This window comes from Boleophthalmus pectinirostris, unplaced genomic scaffold (assembly GCF_026225935.1).
Source record: "Boleophthalmus pectinirostris isolate CB_2022bp ecotype Guang Dong unplaced genomic scaffold, ASM2622593v1 HiC_scaffold_22, whole genome shotgun sequence".
NCBI lineage: Eukaryota > Metazoa > Chordata > Actinopteri > Gobiiformes > Gobiidae > Boleophthalmus > Boleophthalmus pectinirostris.
In genome coordinates this window covers 15898077-15923624 of record NW_026571190.1, presented here as the reverse complement: position 1 = coordinate 15923624, position 25548 = coordinate 15898077, and the positions used below count along the sequence as shown (strand labels likewise).

General features: G+C 39.5%; 2 protein-coding genes across 2 annotated transcripts in view; one reads left to right on the top strand and one right to left on the bottom strand.

The window, feature by feature from the left end:
* Window positions 1-4285: 4285 nt before the first annotated feature.
* LOC110173831 (collagen alpha-1(XVII) chain) lies at window positions 4286-17923 on the top strand. Its single transcript, XM_055157900.1, has 51 exons — window positions 4286-4440; window positions 5011-5058; window positions 5127-5180; window positions 5286-5333; window positions 5526-5669; window positions 6092-6196; window positions 6725-6790; window positions 7475-7549; window positions 7752-7802; window positions 7876-8037; window positions 8123-8203; window positions 8278-8322; window positions 8414-8536; window positions 8956-9279; window positions 9400-9438; window positions 9508-9534; window positions 9618-9644; window positions 9720-9782; window positions 9982-10086; window positions 10160-10222; window positions 10317-10352; window positions 10426-10479; window positions 10553-10624; window positions 10756-10818; window positions 10895-10966; window positions 11079-11105; window positions 11186-11221; window positions 12840-12878; window positions 12959-13075; window positions 13151-13336; window positions 13408-13497; window positions 13586-13636; window positions 13723-13785; window positions 13869-13937; window positions 14015-14032; window positions 14120-14179; window positions 14848-14910; window positions 15130-15249; window positions 15328-15408; window positions 15486-15614; window positions 15693-15791; window positions 15876-16001; window positions 16071-16142; window positions 16216-16350; window positions 16420-16569; window positions 16705-16842; window positions 16925-17065; window positions 17132-17281; window positions 17352-17423; window positions 17504-17548; window positions 17622-17923. The coding sequence occupies exons 1-51, from the start codon at window positions 4287-4289 to the stop codon at window positions 17672-17674; spliced, it is 4431 nt and encodes a 1476-aa protein (XP_055013875.1). The 5' UTR covers window position 4286; the 3' UTR covers window positions 17675-17923.
* slkb (STE20-like kinase b) overlaps window positions 17891-25548 on the bottom strand; it is a 30856-nt gene continuing 23198 nt past the window's right edge. The window contains exons 13-18 of the mRNA XM_020939817.2: window positions 24224-24353; window positions 22416-22540; window positions 21822-22013; window positions 21295-21420; window positions 20326-20439; window positions 17891-19900 (exon numbers count right to left, since the gene is read on the bottom strand). Of these exons, the coding sequence (XP_020795476.1) occupies window positions 19754-19900; window positions 20326-20439; window positions 21295-21420; window positions 21822-22013; window positions 22416-22540; window positions 24224-24353 (834 nt within the window). The 3' untranslated portion in view covers window positions 17891-19753. The remainder of the gene's footprint in view (window positions 19901-20325; window positions 20440-21294; window positions 21421-21821; window positions 22014-22415; window positions 22541-24223; window positions 24354-25548) is intronic.

The following is a 25548-nucleotide window of genomic DNA, read 5'->3' as shown; positions in this document are numbered from 1 at the left end:
TGGAGCCCATTTTGCCTCTGTGGTACCTAATTTTAATACATGGTATAAAATGTTATTCAAAATAGTTACAGTCAGATAATATATTTAATTAATTTCAAAATAAATTGTCAATGTCTGTCATAAATTACTAAAGACACTAGAGCTTTTCATATGCTCTAACTTTATGCAGTAATATGTTTTATTCAGGATAACTCTCATAGCCTATTCAAGTGCCTGTTGCATCAACTGAACAAAATGATACAGAATCTTTGTTTATGTTATTTATTCAATATTTTATTATCGCAAACAAAACTATACAGTTGCTTAAACATGACGTTAGATTCACTTACACCTTAATAAATTTACATAGTTTTACATTGCATAGCTTTAGGTAGTGTTTTTAGAAGTTCAAGTTTACATTCCTCTGATTGTTCGTGAACTTATCTCTGACAAACCACAAACATGTCTGTAATTACCAAACAACAAACCATTAAATAAATAGGTGCCTGTCTATTATTATCACTGATATCACTGATAGTGAATTATCACTTTCATTATCACCACAACATTTGTGGTTTATTTCTGTTTTTGGGTGGGCCTGGACTGGGGGTATTTCTCATGCCCCCCTCCTGTACCTGTCACAGCCCTCTCTGTCGGGACACGCTGCAGGTCTGACTCACACTGAAGCAAATACTTAAGTGAGCTGAAGTCTGCAGCCACTGTCACTCATCTAAGCCTGTTCCTAAGGGAATACGGCACGAAGGATTATCTCTGCAAATGAACCAAAAGGTAAGAAAATGCATATATTTTTAGAAAGATGTTTATATTTAGTTTTATATTATTATGTGCACTGTAATCGGCCTAATAGTTATAGTTAGAACAAGTACTTCTAAAGTGTAAGGTAATACAAAAACAGAAGTGTAAATATGGTCTGATTGAGTATTTATACCTGCCTTTAGCTACTGTGCTAACTCATATTTATGTTGAAGCTGCTTGCTGACACATGTTCTCCTAATTCAAATAAATAAATAAGACATAAAAATATTGTGACGCAGGAGATGTGTAATGAGCCATAACAGATATTCTACACTTTTACTGTCTAGTCTGAAAGTCGACTCTCAGTCCAGGTAAAGTTACAAATAAGAATGTCATTGTACTGGGAAATACAAATCCTCATACTAAGAATATTTTTTGTAATTTACATATTTAATTTATTTACAATCAAAAAAGTTTTTTTTTTTGTAACTTTACATATACCAAAATACTGTGTAACACTAATGCATACATGTTTTATTGTTATGCAGAAATTCAGTAAGGGTCAGAAATTAAACATCTACCTTGGTTTAAAAGACAAAATTGTGCAAAGATGTGCTGACAGTGCAGAGCATTTGTGCTTTTGGGCCATGATAAGTCCTTGTGCTGCAGGCCACATCCTGCTGCTCGAGATTAATCAAACATTACAGACATCTCCGGTGAATCTGTGCTTTCAATGCACCTGTCCTAATCTTTCAGAAAAATACAGCCGCAGGTAACAAACTATGTGGAATTAATGTCTGTTCAAATGTCGGAGCTGGGTTAGGCTGCCTGTGATTTACGATTAATAAAAGACATGTTTTGACTAACCGTTCATACAGTGAAAAATGCATGAGAAGCTTTTGTACCTGTTGTTCGTGAGCTAATAGTGCATGCTAAATTGTGTTATAATTGTGTAATAAAGTGTTATTTAATACAATAACTGAGTAGTTATAAAACCAAATTTAGCAGTGGAAGTAAAATTGTAGTGAAATGCTAATTTGAGTATGTTTTAGACACATTGTGTGTACGTACAATAATGTAATTAAATACCACAGTTTAAAAATCTATATCATTTAGACTTACACACTGTACATTTCTAAAAATGTCAAGCCGTTATACAAATAATAATAATAAATTTACTATAACAACTATCTCTTTATAATATATATTTAAATTTAACATGCAATATTTAAATTAAAACACATATTTAATTAGGGTCTATAATTTCAGTAAGCAATAGTTTTGAGTGTAGTTGGGTCTTGACTGGTTCATCATCAGTCCACCTTTGTCTCCTGTGCATTCTAACTCTTCAAATAGGGCTTCTTGTAAATGTATCTTATTGGAAGCCCTGTTAGTTCTCCTGTGACACTGTTGGTGCTGCTGTACAGTTTTGCTCTTTACAATATGGACTGCACATTCTTGTTCTGTAGGGGGATACGCCTTTTCGACACAGCTGCAGGGGAGTCCTTTAAATCAATGGGACTTCTAAAGACCTAGAGACACAGGGCTGAAAGAAAAGAAATATGATCACAGAAAACGAAAAAATAAATGTATTCAGGGTTTGTTTGCCTTGAGGTTAAGTGATTTTTCACTACAGAGGAAAGAAAATGTACCTTCACTGGACTCCTCTGTATTTCAGACTACACCAGCCTGAATGCATTTGTTGCTTTTGTGTCACAGGTGGAGTGAATGGACAATACAGTCATCACCAAGACGGTCAGCTCCAGTGGAGGAGGAGGGGGAGGGACCAAAGGTAAATGGCTAACTCTATAGAATATAGAATTAAAGGTGGACTACGTAACTTTTCTGGAAGAGGGCAAGTGGCGTTGCTTTCTCCACGGTAATGCTACTTTGCCTAGAATGTTCTGCAGTATGGCATTCAGCACATCTATCTTTGTTAAAAACCAAGCCACCAGGTCAAGCTACAGGACACATCTGTTGAGAGGCAAGCCTGCTCATACTGAAAACAATTTTTTAGGATATTTTTGTAGCAAAAACACATGCAATTGAATAAAATAGGCTTAATGCCATACTGCGGAATATGCTAAGCAAAGGAGTAACATTTCCGTGAAGACAAGCAGTTGTTGGATCCCCTACCAGAAAAGTTACATAATGCACCTTTAAGTTGTATTTATGTTCTATTACAAAGCTATTAATATATTTAATAATTAATATAAATCTTATTTTTTGCAGTGGTCAAAACAACCAAAGTGGTAACACAGAGTAAGTTACATTTTACATAATACATAGATAAATACTGTATAACTGTATGATCAAAACCGATTTGAATTTGTTTGACTGACAGCCTATATTTCATACTGTACTACCTTTAATGCTTAAAGTGTCCCTAAATGAGTTTGAAACCTGCACTATAGTTTTACTGTCACTGTCTGTAAATAACAAACACCTTGGCACATATATGATCTGTATGTACCCCATAAAACTGCATTGTTTGAGTAAATCTTTGCCTGTACACGCATCATGAAGCGTTGCTCAAATTATGATAGCTGATAGCTGCTCATATGTATGTACCCTGTAATTATTTCTTCTTGTCTAATAAACCCTACAGGTCCCTATACAGACAAAAATATATTGAACTATTAAACATGTTGAGGCAGGGGCTGTACTTGGGAATGTACAAAAATGGGTGTGCATAAGTCAAATACCAGTGTGGTCTTGTAGTAAAAATGTGATTTGAGGCAATATAAAAGCAATAGAGTTGTGCTACCTGTTGAGATATCTCAGATTTCTGCTTTGACAATAATTCATAAATAATAATTAATAATATTTTGACAATACATAATTAATTATGAATGATTAAGCTTGTTATCAGCAGCAGTGGTTCTCAACTGTGGACATGTTCCACTGGCAGTACATGGGCAGGTGTCAGGGGCCTCACTTTTTTTGTCCTTTAGTTTAGTCTTAATTTGAACCTTGTCCAAAACTGTTAAAAGCTCCTCTCGGGACAGGTGCTTTGAGAAGATCTATGTGCTATGCTATCCCTCGCTCTAAATGATAAAAAATTGTATAGATTTTGCCCTTGCTGTCTTTAGTCCCTTACAGTCCTGTTCGATTCAAGGTCAATGTTGGTTGTTGTAAATTTGAGATATCCTGCTCTGTAGTTGCGAGTGACTGTGTCTCTCTCTTCTTTAGGTGAGTTCTCATCTGGGTCTGGAGCTTCTGGAGCTTCCAGGGCTCTCCTGTCCGGAGATTCTAGCAGCAGCACCAGCTCTGTCCTGCTCACATCCTCCTCTACCAGCAGCAGCAGTGGCTCAGCAGGGGCAGCAGGGGGCGCCAGTGCAGGAGTGCTCTCCATCTCCTCGGGGGGCGGGGCTTCGTTTGCTTCAGGGGGCGGGGCTTCAGCAGGTGTACGGGCTGCAGGGGGATCGTCCTATGCATCCTCCGGGTTTGTGAGCAGCAGCAGCAGCAGCAATGGAGGGGGGGCAGGGTCCTCGGTCACCAAGAGCTACAGCTCTGGAGTTGAGACCAAGAAACTGTCCACAGGGGGCACAATGTCCACTGGGGGTGCACTGTCCAGTGGAGGCACACTGTCCACTGGGGGTGCATTGTCCACTGGGGGCGCTCTGTCCTCTGGGGGCTCGTACTCTGCTTCAGCCATAGAGAGCAAGAGCACTCTGACCGCCACTGTGTCGGACGTGTTCGATGGTTAGTAACACGTTAGAAGAGGTGATTCACTATTAAACCTGAATATTCATCTGTGTCCACACAATACAGTCAATCTGGCATGGCCAAAAGTACATAATGCAATGCTCTGTGGTATATGTAATATATTGGATTCTCAGATATAATAACAGATATATCAAATCTTATGATAATGTGAAAGTACATTATGTTGTATCCATGCATTCACTGTATCATACTGCATCTATACTCTCAAATCTGATACTCTGTGTTACATGGAACATAATGTACAGTTATCATGGTCTCATCAATATATTTCATATGTCAAATATCCTTATTCTGTTTCCATATATGATACCAATTGACCTTGTTTCATTAACATGTTTTTTACTTGTCTTAAACTAGTGTTTTGCTGTTCTCAGATTACTCTACATTGTGTATGATTGATTAATCACAACAAAGGATTAGTTTGCCTCATATAAAAAAATGAATGCCATAATTTTCACCTCATCGTTCATGTATTTTAAAGTACTAGACACTACTAGACTGTTTTGAGGTTAAAAAAATACATATATTTGTCCTATTTTGTTACAGAGAGTTCAAGCACCAATTCCTCCCCTGAGTACAACAGGAAAGACTACAGTAAGTGTAAACACATATGACAGCCTATACTCTTATGATTCTCTTTCTAACTAATTACTTTATTTCAGACATGACCAGTACAACCACGACTATGGCCACTAGAGGGCGGTCACAGAGCCGAGGTACAAGAAAATAATGCAAAATCTTTTGAAATATTTAAATTTTTATTTTATATATTTAGTAAAAACTTTAAATTTGTCTTAATTTGATCACATCTGCTTTTTTAGAGAGTGAAATCAGGACAAGGCTTCAGAGTTCTTCTCCACCTGGAACATGTGAGCCCACCTTACTATTTGTAAATCGAAAAGTTATAAGACAAGATCTGTCATTGTAATTATAATTTTAAATCAGTTTTATTACAAACCACCATGTTATTAAAACATTTTGCCAAATTAAATAAAGGTTAAACTAAATAAAAATACACCTTGACTTTTTGCTTTTTTAGTATGATGCTGTTGTGATTGCAGGGACTGAGTTGGACGATGTGAAGCGTTTGCTAAGAGGAAACCGCTCAACCAGCATTAGCCCCCCTCGCTCCCCCAACAACACGCTCCCCATCCCCAAGAAGGCCAGTGTGGAGACCAGGACCCTGTCTGAGAGCTCCGGCGGAGGTCTGTGTGCTCAATACTTATCAGTTAGTGCTGGGGGTACATCACTATCATGGCTCCATAAAAGCTTTATTGCTTTGCCTGAAATGTTCAACAGAATGACATAAAACTTATCCAACATTTTTACTATGAGTGCGGTTGCCTCTCCACAGATCTGACTTCATAATTGGCCTGGTGGTGTCATCTGCTTGTCTTTATGGAGAAACTTAACTTTAATGCACCATGTATAACATGCACCAAGTGGCTATATTGGGCAATTCATGCAACCAACCAAAAAGATACTCCAACTAGTAATTTGCTTCCTTTTCCTTAAGTGATTTTGAATAAAGTGGAGGGTCTGACACTACATTACATGCTCAGATTTTTTTTTTAGTTTATTTATGAAATGAATAAGTCATAATGTTTCATCTTTTGTGTCCATGTAGATCAGTATGGCAGCATATGGACTGGCACAGCGGGTGGAAGCTATGGCTACAATGCTAACCTCACCAACAACAACCTGTCGGCTACTTCCACCATGTACCAGTCAGGTATACTAAACAAAAGTATACCAAATACTGAGTCTCTTTAGAAACATGAAAGTGGTCCCTAACAGTGGATTATATGCAAAGAAAATCATATTAATATCATATATTATAATTAGCTTAGTCTACACAGAAAAGACTGACGTATGATCACAAAATGTCACTTTGTTATTGGCAGCAGTAGCTCAGTTGGTAGAGTGTTTCAAAAAACATCATTGGTTGGGCGGGCAGATCCACTGACCCACAGGTTGGTGGTGTGATTCCAGCTCCCACAGATAAATGTTGTTGTTGTGTCCCTGGGCAAGACACTTAACCCACCTTTCCCCTAGTGTCTGCATACACTGGGGTATGAATGTATGTGTGAATGTGAGTGATTCATTGTTGTAAAGCGCTTTGCGTGCCTTGAAGGTGGAAAAGCGCTATATAAAATGTTTCCATTGAGTGTTATCTGTGTTTTGATCATTTTGACATCCTGTATTATTTGGAATTATGCTATGCTACAGATAGTCTTATTCAAATATAATTCTTTGGTAGGGGTTCAGAACAACATGGCGATTGGAGCACCCTCTGCTGGAGGTGGACTGTCACTGAGCAGCACGGGTGAGTTCACACTGACTCTCTCTCTCTGTGCCCAGAGGCCTGCCGCCTGCAACCTGCCCTTGCTCGTTGACATCAACCAGTCAGCATTCAGCCAACAGTTTTAAACTGTACCCTCACTTCTTCAGTCACCTGTTCAATTCTCGCAACCCTTCTCCACCACAGCACCACCTTCGAATTTCTCATATTTTACTTTTTCAATCCTTTTTATGTCAACCTTCAGCCCACTGTTGGGTCTAAATGCCAGATGCATGCTACTATCTTCCTTATGCATTCATTTGCCACACAATGTAACATTTGACCATTGGGTGGCAGTAGCTCAGTTGGTAGAGCATTCGCCCACTGATCTGAAGGTTGACGGTTTGAATCCAGCTCTCAACATAAACATCACAGGTTGAGCGGTCAGATATACTGACCCACAGGTTGGCTGGTGTGATTCCAGCTCCCACAGATGAATGCTGCTGTTGTGTCCTTGGGCAAGACACTTAACCCACCTTGCCCACAGTGTCTGTGTGAATGTGTGTATGAATGGGTGAGTGGTTTCTTGTTGTAAAGCGCTTTGAGTGCCTTGAAGGTGGAAAAGCGCTATAGAAAAATGTGACCATTTACAAGAAATGTTCTCCTGTAAAGACAAAATAAATTAATGCTCCACATATTTAGTGATGTTTATGTTTTTTTTCTCATCAGTACCCATCTATGGAGTTCAAAATAATCTGGCTGGTACGGGTCCGCTGCTGTCTCCCACTGCCACTGGACCAATAGGTAAAAGAAAAGGCAGCTACCATAGGCCAAATGCAAATAAGTGTATGCCAAGGATTTAGAGGTATATGCTATTTTACATTGTGACTTTTCAATATGTGAATTCAAAGAAAAGTAAGACATTTAAATACATTAAAAAAGCTCTTTGGCAATTAAAACTTTGAACATTAAATAGTTACTATACATCCTCTATTCCTTTTTACAGTTTATGGTGTTCAGAAGAATGTATCAAGTAGTGGCCTGAGTCCAACTACAGGTTACTATTCAAACATTGATTACAACAATGATAAAATATGTATCTCATCTATTTATTATGTTTGTCCTTGCAGTGAGACCCGGCAGTCCCATTAAAGATGAATCAACCACCAGAGATTTTAAGTTTGTGTTTGTGGAGAAAGAAAACGCTCCAGTGAAGAAAGAGACAGAGGGGCTGATCATGGCCAAAGACACAGGAAAGAGTTTTATGTCCTCTGGTCCTTCAAGTCTCACTGGTATTTACCTTCAGCAAACAATGTATTTCAATATATACTGTAGATAACACTGCCTGCCTATTTAAATATTTATATTTATATTTAGAAGGCTATTCTGAGGATTCACTGAAGAGGGAGAAACAGAAGTTGTCCACAAGCACAATGGAGGAAGGAACGGACACAAAATGTACTGATGTTTATTGGCAGTGTAAAAGCAAAACTATAGTGAATATTAAATTAAATGTATTTTGATATTTGCAGCTGGAAGCCTCAAGACGTCAACAAAAGATAAAGCTACTTATGCAGGTAATATTAAAGATATAATGGCAACGGGTACAGAAAATAGAATCTGAATTGAAAAAATTAATTCATTATAATATTTAATCTGTTTCTGCAGAGATCCGTAAAGAAGACGCTGCCCTTGCATTCTGCTCATGTTGTAGTTGGTGGAAGTGGTTGCTGGGTCTGCTGCTGTGTCTGCTGTTCCTTCTTGGACTTCTGTTTGGACTCATTGCATTAGGTGGGTTAGGACAGTTAAACATTTAGGTTACTAGAAACAACTATTATTATGATTTTGTCTGAATACTTATTAAGGCTGCAATTTATGGACAAAGAAACAAAATTCATTGTGAGTTATTTTGCATGCAAGTAAGTACAAAACATCAGCCTGGTCAATAGAGCAAGGGATGAGTATTGGCGGCAGTGGCTCAAGCAGTTAGAGCGCTTGTTGGCAGTTCAATGCCTGCATACTATTTTTGTGTCCTTGGGCAAGGTATTTAACCTATTTTGCCTATTAGAGAGCTACAATGTAAATAAAAAATAGGACATGAATGCATTCTAAATCCACTCTAATTAAATGTATTGAAAGGCACGCCAAATGCAAGTTAAATTGTTATGGTTACAATGTACACCTTGTTAAATTGTACAAACCTCTGACAGGTGAAGAGGTCAAACGCCTTAAAGAGCGTGTTGACACTCTAGAGGCCATCACTGGTAGTGCATCCTCTGCCCGCACCAGCCGCCTTTCCTCCTCTGGAATAAACATCATCGACCCTCTGGACACAGCCTACATTGACAGGAGCTCTGCAGGAAACACTCTGACCCGATCTGACCCCAACAGCATTAACGTAAACCTGGGGTCAGCCGGGGCAGGTGCAGGGACAGGAGCCATGGCAGGTGCAGGTGCAGGACATGACAGCTTCGCCCTCCAACGGACCGTACAGCAGCTGATCAGGGCTGAACTCCGATCAGACATAGTGAGAGGTAAAACAATCTGAAAAATACTATTGGATTTTATTTACTACTCAACAAATTTCACTATCACTCTTTGTAAAACATGTAAAAATGTTAATTAAAATCAAAACTTCTTTTTGCTATTTGTAGAATCACTAAGAGGGGCAAAGGGAGATCCTGGTCCCAGAGGTGTGTTGTTGTACATTTACCTTTAGTCCAAGTTTCAAGTTAATCAACTGACTGTAATGTTGTTTTCAGGTGAGACAGGAGCTATGGGACATAAAGGTAAGATATATACAATGGTTGTTGTTGTTTTGAATTTTGATAGAAACCAAAATACTTCATCATCTCTATGTGTGTATTTTCAGGTGAAAATGGCTTCCCAGGTCTACCGGGTAAGGCCCTAAAGATAAACATGTTAAAGATATAAGTGACTGATTTTGTTTTTATTTATAACTGTTTTCTGTCAGGACCTCCAGGGCAGATGGGCCACTCTGGACTGGAGGGACCACGAGGAGCAAAGGGCAGTGAAGGTGAGGTCATCTCTGGTACAGTGAAATCCCATTTGTAGATAAGTGCATGGACTCTACTGATACCTGTATGTGTCTTATATGTGATTGCATTTCCACCTTAAGTCATCAGATGAATTATGAAATGTTTGTTTACTCTGTTTATGAGGACAATACAATTTACTTTATGGGGACAAAACGATTTAGCTGTTTTTGTATTAAGGTGAACCTGGGCCAGAGGGGCCTCCAGGACAGAGGGGCCGAGAGGGTCCGATGGGCCCCAGAGGAGAGACTGGTCCTCCTGGGTTTGGAGAGAAAGGAGAAAAAGGTGCAATGTTTGTAGATTGAAATGTGTTATAAACAAAGCAATTACAAACCATAAAGAGACTTGTGTTTGACAGGATCCGCAGGAGAGCCTGGTCGTCCTGGTGCTGTCGGAAGTCCTGGGCCTGTGGGACCCAAAGGTGGGGTCAACATATGTTTCCTTTCTATATATTTATCCAGTTTGTTTCAGTTACACCTGTATCACTGACTGCTGCGTAATGTTGCTGAATTTAGGATCAATGGGAGAGCAAGGAGCTCCAGGAAGCCCAGGTAAATTTGCACATTTTAGTATAAGTTTAGTAAAACACACATTGTCATGGAAACTGATCTGGTTTTGATGCAGGTGCCCCAGGTGTGAAGGGTTTTGCCGGTGAAGCAGGTGCTCCAGGAGCCAAAGGTATAACAGACTCTACAACATAATAAAGAGAATAATTTATAATAGTAATTATTTCAATTGTTTTATGATAAAGGTGATCGGGGAACTCCTGGGGCTCCAGGAACCAAAGGAGACCAAGGAGAAAGGGGTCCACGTGGACCAGCAGGTGTGTCCCAAAAAGTGTCAGGTTTTCTTTTTGCAAATCACTATATTCGACAAAGTTTTTATTATTTGCTCTGTATCATTTTGACACAAATCACTATTCTGTTTTATTTTTTGCTGTTCTGGTTTATTCAGGTGAACCAGGGCAGCCAGGAACCCCTGGTCCAGCTGGGCCAAAGGGAACCAAAGGAGTTGGAGGTAAAACAACATGATTGGCCTTGTTCTTACAGTTCTTAAAATGAGACACAACTGTTTCAATCATTGCTCTTAATAGGTGAGCCAGGCTCCATGGGACTGCCTGGTGCAAGGGGACCACCTGGACTTCCTGGAGATATTGGACCTCCAGGTGCCACACTCTACCAACATATATTATGCTGTGTGATATTAAGGATAAATGTGATATGAGATGAACTATGTGGAACTTTATCAACCTTCCTAATGATCTTTTTCTGTTTTAGGAATTACAGGCATTCAAGGTCCACCAGGTAACATTGAAATCAAAATGCATGTGTCACTTCTTAAATTATATTTTGTAATCTTTTACAACTGCTGCTGGATTTCACAGGTGTTGCTGGTATTCCTGGTCAACCTGGAGCTAAAGGTAATAGTGATTATCTATGTCATAGACCAGTGTTTTTCAACCTTTTTTGAGCCACGGCACGTTTTTACATTGGAAAAATGTTGCGACACACCACTAACCAAAATGTTACAAAAATGACACTATACAGTTTATTTAATTACAATATAATTTCTACATTAATTTCTACTTACTCAGTGTGAGACCTGTGCCTGTTTAGATGAACACAAAGCTGATATCCTGGCAGGAATAGAAGAAAGACACACACAAAGCTCTTCATCAACAGCTCTCAGTCTCTCTCTGTTTTTAGTTTTTATAGCAGTTAAGCTTGAAAAGCTCTTCTTCTGGGTCAGAATCTTGTCCGGGGCCCAGTTCGGAGTTTGCATTCATCCATTTTAAAAACTTTTCCATGACTGTCACCATGCACATTACTAATTCTTTTAAAGCAGGGGTGCTCACACTTTTTCAGCATGCGATCTACTTACAAAATGACCAAGTCATACAGATCTACCTAATACAAAGCCAAGCAAACTGCACTGAAACACTCTGTGCCCCTTTTTTGGACCCTCACCCACAGTTTGAGAACCCCTTCTTTAAGAGAACTTCCTGTGGCACTTTACACAAAACTGTGAAAAAAGTGAAGGAAGATTTTTAAACCTGTTTTTTAAAGTTCCAAACTGGAGTTGCATTCTTTTCTGGTTTTGCAGTGATATTTACCAGCCTCTGTTACCAAACCAAACGCACATCGTGACAAACACAGATGCATTTGTGCACTTTTGTTAGGCAAATTTCAGCCAAATGTGGCAGTAGGTCTGTTCTGTAGATCTGCTCTATGCTGTAGACCTGCTTTGTGCCAACACTGGAACACAAATTCAGACTCGTTTTTGCTCCACGTTTCGTGTTGCTCTTCTAATCAGTGCGCACTGTGGAAGGGGCTTGTGTTCGCTGTACGCAGGAAGGTGAGAGCGTGAAAAGGCGAGGGGCGGCGTGCTGACGTGAGGCAGATGGACAGGTAGGATGTTTAGGAAGTTTAATCTGCCCTGTGATGCACGCTGCGACACGAGGGCACACGCTGTTGCAGACGAGCCGTGCGCAGGGAGCGTGTGTGTTTGTGATGTGCCGTAGAGTCTCCGCGGGCGGCACTGAGACGCCCCACACGCTCTGGCACACCTGTACAAGTTTATTACCAACAGCAGCGGCCGTAATGAAATATGATCGCACTTGTTGAGTGTCAGACCTTGAGTGACAGACAAGACCGAGTCCAAACGCGAGTCCGAGACGAGACACGGCGATCTACCCACACGACCTTGGCGATCGACTGGTAGATCGCGATCGACGTATTGAGCACCTCTGATTTAAAGGAACGAGGCAATTAGCTGCCTGTCGCCACCCGAACGAATATTAGATCACTCTGCCAGTCATTATATACTACACTGTACTACAGCACGGACACTCGACAATGACATAATATTTGCAGGTAATAATTAATAAATTTTTATTTAAAAAAAGTGATATTGGATAATTTCTCACGGCACACCTGACGATCTCTCACGGCACACTAGTTGAGAATCACTGTCATAGACTGATAAAACTGCAGCGTATAGAGTGTTCTAAAATCAAATGAAAATCTTTGCTATTGCAGGAGAACCTGGTTCACCTGGGAAAGTTATCACTACCGCAGGTGAGAATACCGCTAGAGCTATCCTTAATGTCACTCTCATTCAATTTCTCTGTTAACACAAAGCACTTGTGTTTCTGTAGCCGGCTCTGAGACTGTGGCGATCCCTGGCCCCCCCGGCCCTGCTGGGCCTGCTGGTCCCGCTGGGGCCCCAGGTCTGTCAGGTCCCACCGGTCCAGCTGGAGCCCCTGGCGCTCCTGGTAAATACTGTCTGAAGTGACAAGGGTAGAGCAACAGGCAACAAGACTGAATATCATGTATATGTTTTCATCTAGGTGCCAAAGGAGAGCCTGGAGAGAAAGGGGAACCGGGCGAGAAGGGAGAGAAGGGAGAGAAGGGAGAAAAAGGTGAAAAAGGAGAACAAGGAGAAAAAGGAGAGAAGGGAGAGAAAGGAGAGAGTGGAGAGCCCAGTGCCAGCACCAGCACCAGCTCAGAGTCTGACAGTGCCACAGAAAACAGCAGTGAGTCTCTTACACGAACTTCTCCACGAACAAGTAAATGTTTCTATGTTTGACTTGCATTTTATTTACAGACCTTGGCTCTGCTGCTGGGCCTCCAGGGCCACCTGGTCCTCCTGGACCACCAGGACCACCCGGAGAAGTTGGACCACAGGGTCCACCTGGTACGAACTAATGTATTGATTATAAGTGAGGCTATATGTTGTACTCTGTTCATTTTCTGTATTTAAGTTGACTGTATCATGGTTTCAGGTGAAGGTAAACCTGGTCCTCCAGGACGCAAAGGTCCTCCAGGCCCTCCTGGTAGGGAACAGGTTCAAAGTGACAAAAGTCACAGCACAATATAATAGGACCATATACCAACAGCTGACGTATGTCTCTCACTTCAGGTATCGGCACACCTGGACCTAAAGGTGACCAAGGAGAACCTGGCAGCTTTGTGCCTACGTCAGGTGAAAAATACAGAATGGATTTGTGGTGCAGAAAAATTATTTAGTATATATGTATCTTTATGGCTATGCCCTTGTTTTTGCAGAGACTTTCTTTGCAGGACCACCAGGACCCCCAGGGCCACCAGGGCCCCCAGGCTCAGAGGGCCCAGTAGGTAAAAGACTACATTTCTATTTCTGTACTCAACGTCTTGTGCTCTCAAAAGATAATAACAAATAATCTTATTTGTAGGTGAACCAGGGTCCCAAGGTGAGTTTTTTTCTACTGATGTAACTGATTGAAAATAAATTTGTTAATTTTGTGTTTTAACTATTACATTTGTATTTATTATTCCAGGAGAACCAGGTCAACCAGGACTTCCTGGAAGTCCTGGAGAACAAGGAGAACCAGGACACGGTTTGTAAACAGACTTTTAGAGGGTTTTTTTTCAGTCTCTTTGATGATAAACTCTTAATTTGCCACTTAGATAGCAAACATGTAGTTCGTGTTGACACAGCCTTATATCAGTTTTCAAGCCTTAGCTCTTATATCAAAATTACAACATTTTTTGCAGAAAACACAATGATCAACTTTTTAAATGCAGTTTGCAGTTTGCAACTCTCTCTGCACGTGCTATAGCCTGTGTACATAAATACTGCATGTCTTCCTCAAGTCCATACACTGAAGAAGGCACAAAGGACAAACAGAACACACAAAAATCACAGTATGAATAGAATTTATAGACAGACCATGAGACAGACACAGAAGCTCTAGAAGTCACAACTTCTTCTTATGACTTCTGTACTGAAAAGTTTGGTTTTTCTCTTCTAATTGATTGTGTAATATTTGACACAGAATTACAGCATTTTCCCCACTCTCAAACCACCAGAAACAGTGTGATACTGGTCCTACAAGTCTACAGCTCCCTCACACTACACATCTAAAATTGTTGTAGCTGTGTGTCTGGATGATGGTTAGATAAATGTAAATAAGGTTCATTATGAATTAGGGCTTGTTTCATCAAGAGATCATCTATTGATGAAATCAGCATTATTAAAATGGATTATACTTATTGTACTTTTCAGGTTTCCCAGGTCAGCCTGGATCACCCGGGCCCCAAGGACCAGAGGGCCCTCCTGGACCACCAGGTGAAGATTTGCTTACAATAGAAAACAGTGACCACATGTGTGCGTGTGTTCTGTTTTAGCTTTTATTAAAATTGAACGAAACACTAAATATTATAGTGTAGCCAGTAATGACATACATACCACCTCACAACAAGAACACAATAAGAACCATATTAATATAAAGTATAAAAAATAACTGTCACAGTAAGCCTTGACATACCATATTTGTGTCTATGGCAGCTCCTGAACCCCCACCGGGAGCTCCAGGTGCCCCCGGCCCCCCCGGGCCCCCTGGTCCTCCAGGACAAGATGGCAGTGACTCTGCAGATGTGAGCCAGGCTGTTGCAGAGTTACTACAGAGTAGGTTATTTATTTCTGAGAACCACAAATACAATACTGATCTGATTTGTTAAATCCATGGCTCATATTTATGTGCAGGTGATGGTATAAGGCAGTACCTGTCTGGTCCCCCAGGACCCCCAGGTCCTCCTGGAGCACCATCTGTCAGCTATGGACAAGGTATAGAGGATTATTACTATTGCCTGACTTGGTTTTCACATATAGTCTTTGCACTAAAGTAACATTTTTGCTGTTAGGTGCAGGTATTCCAGGCCCACCAGGTCCACCTGGAGCTCCAGGAGCCCCAGGTGTCCCAGGTGTCCCGGGCTCTCCAGGAGATGGGCAGATGGAAGACATAACCAACAGAATCCTCAGCTACATTCAAAGTAACAGGACATGGGTCTTACAGCGTACTCGGTTTAAATGTATGGATTATTATCTAAATATATAATTTATATTCTTAGGTCAAAGATATGACAGTGGTTCTGGGGCCCCTGGCCCCCCTGGACCCCCCGGACCTCCAGGAGCAGTCTCTCTTAATGACGTCATTGCTATCATGCAAAGTATGTGAATTAATACTTTCAGTCATTTTCGAAATAAACATTTTGTGATATTTTTTATATTATTATTGTATATTATCTGTACAGGAGATGATGTGAGGAGATACATTGCAGGTCCTCCTGGCCCACCAGGCGCTCCCGGGGCTCCTGGAGGTGGAGATTACTCTTTTAACACAGCCGAGCTTGCAGAGAGAGTTCTTGCTCTTATAAACGGTGAGTGCTGTGCTTTGTAATACCTGGTTTCAAACCAAATTGACCCTAACTGATGTGGTTCATCTTCAGAACACGGGCTGGCAGGTGTCCCGGGACCTCCAGGACCCCCCGGAGTTCCTGGGCTTCCTGGAAGCTTTAATGGTAAAACACAGTCTATTTAGGTTAACTCCCGACTTCATCTGTGTAAGTGACATGATGCATCTTTATATGTAAGCTCTTGTAGGCCCACAAGGACCTCCTGGAATCCCAGGATCTCCAGGACCAGTGGGACCCCCTGGACCCATAGGACCACCTGGAGCTCCAGGACAGGCCAACTACATCAACAGTGACATCCGTGACTACCTGCAGAGTCAGTCATATTCTTCTGTTTGTTCTCGCAGAGTGTTTAAGAGTGCTTATCATCACAGTATGTTTACAGGTGTTGCCTTCAGGGGTCCTAGAGGCCCCCCCGGCCCCCCTGGACCCCCAGGACCAGTGGGACCTCCCGGGCCTTATAGTGGACTGATTTCATACGCGGAGCATGCAAACAGAGATGGCCCCAGAGCTGAACTGCAGGACTTCAAAAAGAGTAGGTCTATTGACTAATGAAGGAATAATCTGCTCACAAAAATATACTTCAGCACAACACAATGAAAGAGTTTAGTTAAGATAAACTGTATGTCCAGATATTATTTCTACATTTTGATTGGTTAACTGTCCATAGCAGTTGACAGTTCGGGAGTACCTATGTTCGGGCTCCCTGGTCTGCCTGGACCACCAGGACCGCCGGGAAACAAAGGAGAGCCAGGCGATAGCGGTGACTATGCCAGTATGGCCCTCAGAGTGACAGATTACATTAAAAGTAAGCACCACATTATAATCCTTTGTGAGGCTAGTACTTAGCCTTAGCCTGTGTGTAACAGAGTTTTGTTCCTTCACTTCAGCCCATCGACTTCTGCAGGATGCCGGTTCACAACCTGTGGTCCAAGGACCCCCAGGACCCCCTGGTCCTCCAGGTCCCTCTGGATACACCAGATGGTTAACGTCACATTCAAATGCCACAGAACTTGTGGATTATATGAAATGTAAGATTCAAAATAATAACTATCATGCTAAGATGTGCACATGGCTGAAGCTGTGCTCTCTTGCAGCTCATGGAGTTTTCAGGGATGTGTTAAATGAGCACAACAGTCGCTTCCATAAAGGCCCCCCGGGGCCCCCAGGCCCCCCCGGACCCCCGGGCCACAGCCACGTGTTCGGTTCTGACTCAAACGTTACAGATTTAGTGGAGTACATCAAAGGTACATTCATTTAAATGTTTGTCCTGTTGGTAGATGAAAAGTATAAAGCAGTTAAATATGTTCCTCACAGTGTATGGGGCCATTGTGGGGAGACCAGGACCCAAAGGAGATATGGGGATCCCGGGACCAAAGGGAGAAAGAGGTACTAGAAATAAAAAGTTCATACCGTATTAATCTAAAACAGTGGTTATAGCACTTAATGTTTATTTTGTTTCATAACAGGTGATCCAGGACCTCCTGGGCCTGAGGGACCCAGAGGTCAAAAAGGTAAGCCTTACACTGGACAGCAATATTGAAGTTACTCTGGGTGATGACATAGTTGGTGATTTATATTTTTCAGGAGAGTATTCACTCGCAATCAAACGAAAGAGGCGGAGTCTCAGAGGAGTTTAAAATGTTTAAATACATGTACAGTTGTTTTGTAAGATTTAAGGATTTATTTTGTTTTGTGTACTTTTAAAGCATTGTAAATGTTTTTTGTATTTTTACATAGGGGGGTTCATTGTGACTTCAGGGATGTTTTAACTTAAAAAAGGGTATATTTTTGTAGCACTTAATTTGAATGTTTATTTGTATGTTCATTGTAGAAAAAGGTTCTATTGAAACAAGTGGAATAGAAGAAAATGTTTATTTACATCCAAATGACAAAATTATCTAACTAATACAATTCTTCTAAATCTATACATTTTAATAATGATTTTAAATGCATTTTGGGCATTCTTTTTTACTCAATCAGCATAGCAATAATTGATCAGAAGCTGCTAAAACGTACAGTAAAATAAGCTACAGCACAGGCGCTGGAGTGGATCACTTCATTTAAATACTACCAACAGTATCACTTTGAAAATGTGCACAGCACTGCTTCATATAACAGACTTTTGTACAAAACAAATGTGAAATGGAGGGAGGGACTGAGACATGTGAACATGGCCTAAACCAGTCAGGTCCATGGTTTTCAATGTGACTTTACATCGTTTCATGAATCCAAATAAAAAATACTTTCAGAAAATGTAATAGTAATTCTGTCAATACAGTTAAAGTATATTGTATTTTGTGCTTCATTATCCCAGTAAACAAAGTTTTTTTATGGCAGGTCCACCCACAGAGCACAGTAATCCAAAAAGTCATTTAAAGGCTCTTAACTAAAACATGCCAAAAGTAAAACAAACAGTTGACAGAGCCACACAGGCATAGCTCATTTATGAACTGAACAAAACTGAAAAGGCATCTGAAATTGGAAAAAAATGTACTGCGTATATTTAGTGCAGTATTTTGGAACATTTCATCCTGTCATCCCTGACTAACAAACAGTTACACGGTCATAATAAGATTTAATACAAGAGTGTGCACTCCTACACGATTAACTATTGTTCAAATGCTGTGGCAGTATTTGTTTTGGCTCTGCAGTGATTTCCTTTGTGTCCAATTAACAGGGATCCTTTTGTCTCTTAATGTAAACACTTTATAAACGTCACACACTTCACGTGTTTAGCAAATATAGTGATGAGAACAACAACTCCAATTCAAAAATGTGATACAGCAAGAAAAAAAAAAACTTAACACAATGTCAGGTTGTAACACGTTGACATGGAAAATATGGTTCTTTGAATATCAATTTAAATTTAATATAAGATACAGCCTCTATTCCTAAGAGATTGCCGAAATATTTGATGAAAATAATCTGCTGTGAGGCTGGTCCTGGAATAATATGCTACCAGTGCATACAGCACAATTCATTTGAATTGATTTTAAGTATTTTGTTGCACTTACAAACCTAAATGTTTTCTACCATAAAAATTCTCAGCGTTTTGTGCCTTTCCTTGTTCCAAATGTGATATATATCACAAAGGTATACATTAAAATGAACTAAAATCTGTTTTTACAAACTTGTAACAATCATGTATCATAGGCGTTTTTTGTTTTGTTTTTTTTATTGGAGTTGTATTTACGCATTAGTAGCATTACTTTTCTATTCAAAGCCCTGAAAATAAAAAGTTGCATTAAAGTCACAAATTAGCTCTTTTGTTTGTTTTCGATCTAAAATCTTAACACCATATACATTATTTATCCATAGCATTCCTTCAATAAAAAGTTTACATTCTATTAAATATTCAACTACAAATCACTGGTAGGTTTTTTTTTTTTTCAAAAATTTATTTGTTATTACCAATTTATTGAGTATTTAAGTGGTATAAAAATGCTTAGTGCAAAGGTTAAATAAAAGCAATTAAGCAGCAAATTAGAAGTGTCAAATCAGGCACTGGATTTTTGTTTTTAAATTCGAAATGTAGAAAGATAAGAAAAGAGGGTCTTCATTTTAGTGGCATAATTACTGGAAATTTCCACCTCCAAGTCCTTCTTCATTATTTAGTCCATAGATGAAGGCAATACAGGCACCGTTTTGCAGTCCAAACCGTTGAGTGTTTTTGTATTTGAGGGTATACTTATGTAGTATTATTATTGAGGTTTGAGTTACGACCCAGAGGAGTGGACACTGGGGATGGGGTAGAATTTGGAGATGCGGCTCTGTGTGGAGGGGTTAAGGCACTCGGACTCTCCGCTCATTTTGAAGAACACTTCCTGCTCCTGCAACTTCCGAGCAAACTCCTCCTCCAGGGCCTGAAAACAAAACAAATGGTGATGGCACTGTACCTGATTTTTACTGTCTTAAAAATGTGAAACACAACTGGTTCATCTAAACAGTCTGCAAGGGTCCAAACTTATTCCTCACTTTCCTAAAGCATCCTAAATTGTACTCGTCTACTGTACTGTATTTCCTAACAGCTAAATACATCACAAATTAATAGATGTTGGAAATCAATCATTTGGAATAAAATATGATTGGGCCTTAAAGTACTTGAGTTTGCTCTTGTTTTTATAATTTTATGCTAAATATCACACAGACAAGGGGCACTGTTACTCCCACAGTAATACTTGTTAGTTGCTGAATATATATGTCTTACACATGATCACTTAGATCATTAACCGTACACCACCAGTGACCTTGTAATTAATAATCAGCACAGGCTGACGAGCGCACATACCTTCTTCCTTGGCCGTAGTTTCTCTCTCCACTCCTTCAGCTCTAGACTGTGCTCTTCGTCTAACTCCTTCAGCTTCTGTGTTTCATGTTCAATCAGCAGGTGGCACTTCTCATTCTGAAACAATAAAAAACACACCAATTAGAGAATAGGTAAAATGTAAATTAAAAAATGTAGAAATAGTAAAACTGAGATTTGTCACTAAGCTTGAACAATAAGCTAGGATTTGAATATTAAATTATATTTAAATTTGGTATAGTCTGGGACAATGTCTTATCTCCCAGAGTTAGATAGGTATGATTGACAGGCACAGAAATAAGTGAAATGTTGAAAACATTACAAGTCCAAATATTTCTAGTACATTGAAATACCGTATTTTCCGGGCTATTAGGCACTCTGGATTATAATACGCAGTGTCATTAAATTGTCTATTTTCAAACTTTTTTCACAAATAAACCGCACCGTACTTTAAACGAAAGACAACACTTTGATGGGTCAGTCGGGGACTTTGTTTGGCATGTTCATGGTGACTCTCGGCTTTGTTCAATTGTGGCGCGTAGGGAGGGTGCTGTCTGGGACCGCTGGATTGTTGGCGTGTTCGCAGTGACTCAGTTGTTCAGTTGTGGCTCAGAAATGGGACTCGCTTTTTCGGTTCGTTCTTCTGTTCCATTCCTCGTCCGCGTGGATTGATGAGTGTGGCTGAGGGAGTGTTTCGCTACGCGGTTGCTGTCTGCTCCGTGCGTGTTTGCGTGCGCTGTGGGTGGTGCAGCTTTGTGGTTTATTGAAGTCGTGCTGGGACACCTAAGTTTTTTGATGCGGTTGGAGGCTTAAGAGCGCGTCTAATAGCCTGGAAAATACGGTAGCATGAACCACAAAAGCTAATTCCCTTGTCCAGCAAATGAATACTGCTCTATATAACTCTTGGGTACAGAACAGTGCATTAGCTCCAGTCCTGTCAGTCTGGTGTCTGACCTGTAGTTGCTGTAGTTCTCTGACGTTGGCATCACACTGGAGCTGCAGGTCTCTCATCTGGTTCTCATGTTTCTGTTGCTGCTGCAGACGCTCGTTCTTCTGACGCTTCTCTTCCTGAGCTGCAAACTGACACACACAAATAGACAGAAACACACAAACAAATGATTAAGCAGTAAGTTTAATCTAAAAATTTCATTGACAGGGCAGCACTAAATTAACCAAGGAGCCCAGGTGGAGGGCCCTCAAGGCTGAGCAATAACATTTTAATGGAAACAAGCAGGTGGTGAACCCCATATTAGATAAGTTGTATAGCGCAAGACTGATTCATAAATAGCTGTGTTAACATAATGGGTCACTGCTCAATATACAGTATGTACACTTAGTACACTGGCCGAAAAAGATCAAGAATTAGTTTGATACAATACATATAGTTTGAAATTTCTTAAATAAGAAACAATGTTTTTAATAAGTCCCTGGTTTTAATACAAAACTCTCTTGATTTAAACCAAAGTGCCTGTGAGTTTCACCTGTTTGACGCGTTCCCTCTCCTGGTCAGCAGTGATGGTGGCTGCAGTGATGCGCAGGCTCTTCTTGAACATGGCCATGCGTGTCTTGGCCTCACTGCGCTGGATCTTTGGGAGGCGGGTCCTCTCCTGGGTCTGTTTGTTCTTCAACTCCTCGATCAGACGCTGGTTATAACGCTGCATCTGCTCCATCTCCTGCTCCACGTCAATCAAACACAAGAATGTAAAGAATAAAGTGACACTACCAGACATTTTTCATGAATTGCACTGGGTTTAAATGACCAAATAATATATTGTAGATTCTGATTTGTGGGCTGTAGATTCTTCAGTTGCCAAGGGAATTGTATTTTTATTGGATTATATATTTATTTATTTATTTTTACAAACAAACCAGTTAAAACATGTTGGGAAAAAAGAAATTCGAAAACATATTTTGATAGGTGCAAGATATCATGTTTTTAATGCACCAAAAATAATCAAATAATAATATATAGGTTGAAAAAAGTCACATTTTATAGTAATAGCCCGCTTGAGTATTCAGAATATATATATATTTTCTGGGATCAAAGCGAATAATATCTGAACAAAGGTACCCACCTTCTCGTGCCTCTTGAGCAGTTGGTGTCTCTGCATGAAGTACTGGTCTTTGAGCTGCTGCTTGAACAACTGGTGCTTCTCCTGTAGGTGGCGTTCTTCCAGCTCCCACATGGCAGCTTCTCTGGCTACAGGAGAAAACAGCAAGTGCAATTTTATCATCACACAAACATAACACAACAATAAGCTGCAAATCACTGGTTTATACAGCAGGAGCTTTGTAGTTCTGCATTGTTCTTGCATTTCAATTATCAGGAATGTTACAAATATGTTTTGCACCCTTTTGGTTAGGAAGCATACTTTTTTTCACTTTTTGTGTTTATATTACGGACTCTGTTAACACAATAAAAATATCATTTTTGAATGCTCAAAATACTCAACATGCCTTAACTTTCCTAATGAGATCGTGAACCATTGGGGTATTAGTGTGGTCAGTCAAATCTCTTTTCCAGATCCTCCACAGACTGGCTCTCGTGACACAGTTCTCAGGGAATTTATAAAAACTGATGTTTGTGAAACTCCAGGCACCAAGTCTGAGATTAGGGCCAAAACAAAGAGCTTCTTTACTTAGTGATTCTTTGCAGGAAATATATGCTTCCTTTAGTGAACTAAAATGATGGAGTGGGGAACAAATTAATCTTTTTATTTTTATTTTCAGACCACAGTAATATGAAGACATTTTCACAATGTCTTTAAAGTGGGCCTAAACACATAAAACTCACATTTCCAATAGAACAGCCACATTTCAAATAGAGGTGGTAAGTTGTGCAGTACCTGGGTGACTAAATAAAAGAGTGCATTGGGAGGAGAGGTGGGGTCTGGAGGTATGAGGAACAGTGTGATCGGTCTAACAGGTATCCAGACTCGGCCCCTGGAGTCACGTGTTTGTAATCAGAAACACCAGGCTGTAATCAGGGCAGTTCCCAACTACTGGAATTTTTGGCAAGAAAGCTCCAAATTTACTTTGCAATAATGTTCCCAAAAATGATTCGTAACAGTAGATAACGCTATTAAAACGTTATACACAGTTTAGTAGTGAAAAAAAAAAAGATTTAGTGTTTAGTTCCATTTTAAATGTATTAGTTTAGGTTGCAGTATTAGACAAATATCTCAGTATCAGACCAATATGTCAGTGAAATATGTGTAATCCCTCAGTCATCCAGAGTCATCCAGGTAGGTTCCATTTCAAAAGAAAATTGAATTCTGTCAATGGACAAACACTTTGGAGTGAAGACAATCAACAGGCTTCCTTAACTAGGGCTACACCTGGTTTAAAACCGGACTAAACCAGGACTTAAAATAGGATCAAATCAAGATTCAAATAGTTCTAAACAGGGACTAAAGGAGAAAGGAAAACACAAATAATAAGGTCAGAATCCTCTTGGATGAGTGGTGAAACACATTCACTCCAAAACTTTTGTCATAATGACTGAATAAAATTTTCTTTTAAAATATTAGGCAAATACAACAGAACTGTAAAATTGACCATTAAAGCGCAAAAATATAATTTTAATACTCTTGTTTGAAAAATTATGCAAATTTGTTCCATTTGAAATTGTAATCAGATTGTTTTGCATAATTTCAAGATAGGTTTTAGAAGGCTGTGCAATAATCAGGTTTATTTATTTATTTAAATCAAACTTGTTTTTTTTTGGTATATCACCTAGTTATAGTAAATGCGACAGCAAAAAATGAAAATACACAAAAAGATCTGAGTTATCGTATGGTGAAAAGATTAGTAAATTAAGTGCATCGTCAGAGTCATGTCATTCGGATAGACATTTTTGCATGTGTGTGCGCATTTTGTATACCTCGGAGTAGCTGCTGTTTGTGGTTGAGACAGTCCCTCTCGATGGTGGCCAGCTCATGTTTGTGCTGTTGAATGATCTTCTTCAGAGCACTGTCCAGATCCTGCTGTTGCTTCTGGAGAAACTCTTGCTCCTGAAACAGACAAGCATTTAATTTAGAAATAATCAGAAAACAAATCAAACTTTATTTGAGTGATTCTCAAACTGTGGTATGATGACTAGTAGAGGGTCCAATTCTGTAGTTGTCCTAGTTTTATAAGAAAAGATTGTAACACTTTATAATAACTACATTTGTTTATCCTCAATAAAGCACGAACAAAGATTTAAATCATAATGGACAAATAGCCTTAATTATGCTTAATAACTACTTAATTAATACCCTAACCCTTTAGTTAAGCAGATCCTAAGCCTGAATCATTAAATAAACTACTTGTTAATTATGAATTAATTAATTAATTTATTAATAAACTACTAATTTATTATGAAAGAAGTCTTTGTTCATGCTGTATTTAGACTAACTAAGGTGTAGTTATTATAAAATGCACCTATACATATATATATATATATATATATAATATATATATATATATATATATATATATATATATATATATATATATTTTATATATATTTATATTTATATATGTCATAAATCTCTGCTTGTTGTACATTATTATATCATAAAGGACATTTGCTGTGTGCACTGACCTTCTTTTTATCAGGCAAAGTGCCAGGTGGATCTAGGACTAATCTGGCTGATCAAGCAAGCAGAATGAACAATGGGCTGTTTCACCTGCTGTCGCCTCCATTCATGTCCTATTTGGCTCACAGTAAACCACAGTCTCCTACAAGGCATTTGATGGTGTTCACTTTGTTTCTATATAGCTAATTTTTTAAGATTTCAGCATAAAAAGTACACTAGATTTTTAAAAGCTTATTCTGTGAGCTTATTACTGTGAGCAGGGTAGCCTCTCCCCAGATCAAACCTGTAACTTATCCTGGTCATGGTCACTGGCTTGTCTCCATGGAGACAATTTAAGTTTAATGCATACGAAATTCTATGTAAAGCATCTCCATTTAAACAATCGGGTGATGAACCACAGGAAAAGTTACAAATTGCATCTTTACTGCATTCATTATTAATCAAGCCCACATTTCAAAATACTTTACTTCCATCCACTAAATTTTCAGTCCAACAGCATATAAGAATGTATCTTAAATGGAAAAAAAAAAAGGATCACCACATTTAATCATTTCATACTGTAGCGATATTGTAGTTTTGGCTTGTGTATATAGCTGTTGTATAGTCTAGCCCAGGGGTCGGCAAC

Excerpts from the sequence above, each read along its gene's own strand:
- LOC110173831 (XM_055157900.1), top strand. The coding sequence starts at position 4,287 with ATGTCCACTGGGGGTGCACTGTCCAGTGGAGGCACACTGTCCACTGGG. Across the intron at positions 10,353-10,425 it reads AGGAGCTCCAGGAAGCCCAG|GTGCCCCAGGTGTGAAGGGT; the intron begins GTAAATTTGCAC and ends GTTTTGATGCAG. Across the intron at positions 15,409-15,485 it reads ATCTGTCAGCTATGGACAAG|GTGCAGGTATTCCAGGCCCA; the intron begins GTATAGAGGATT and ends TTTTGCTGTTAG.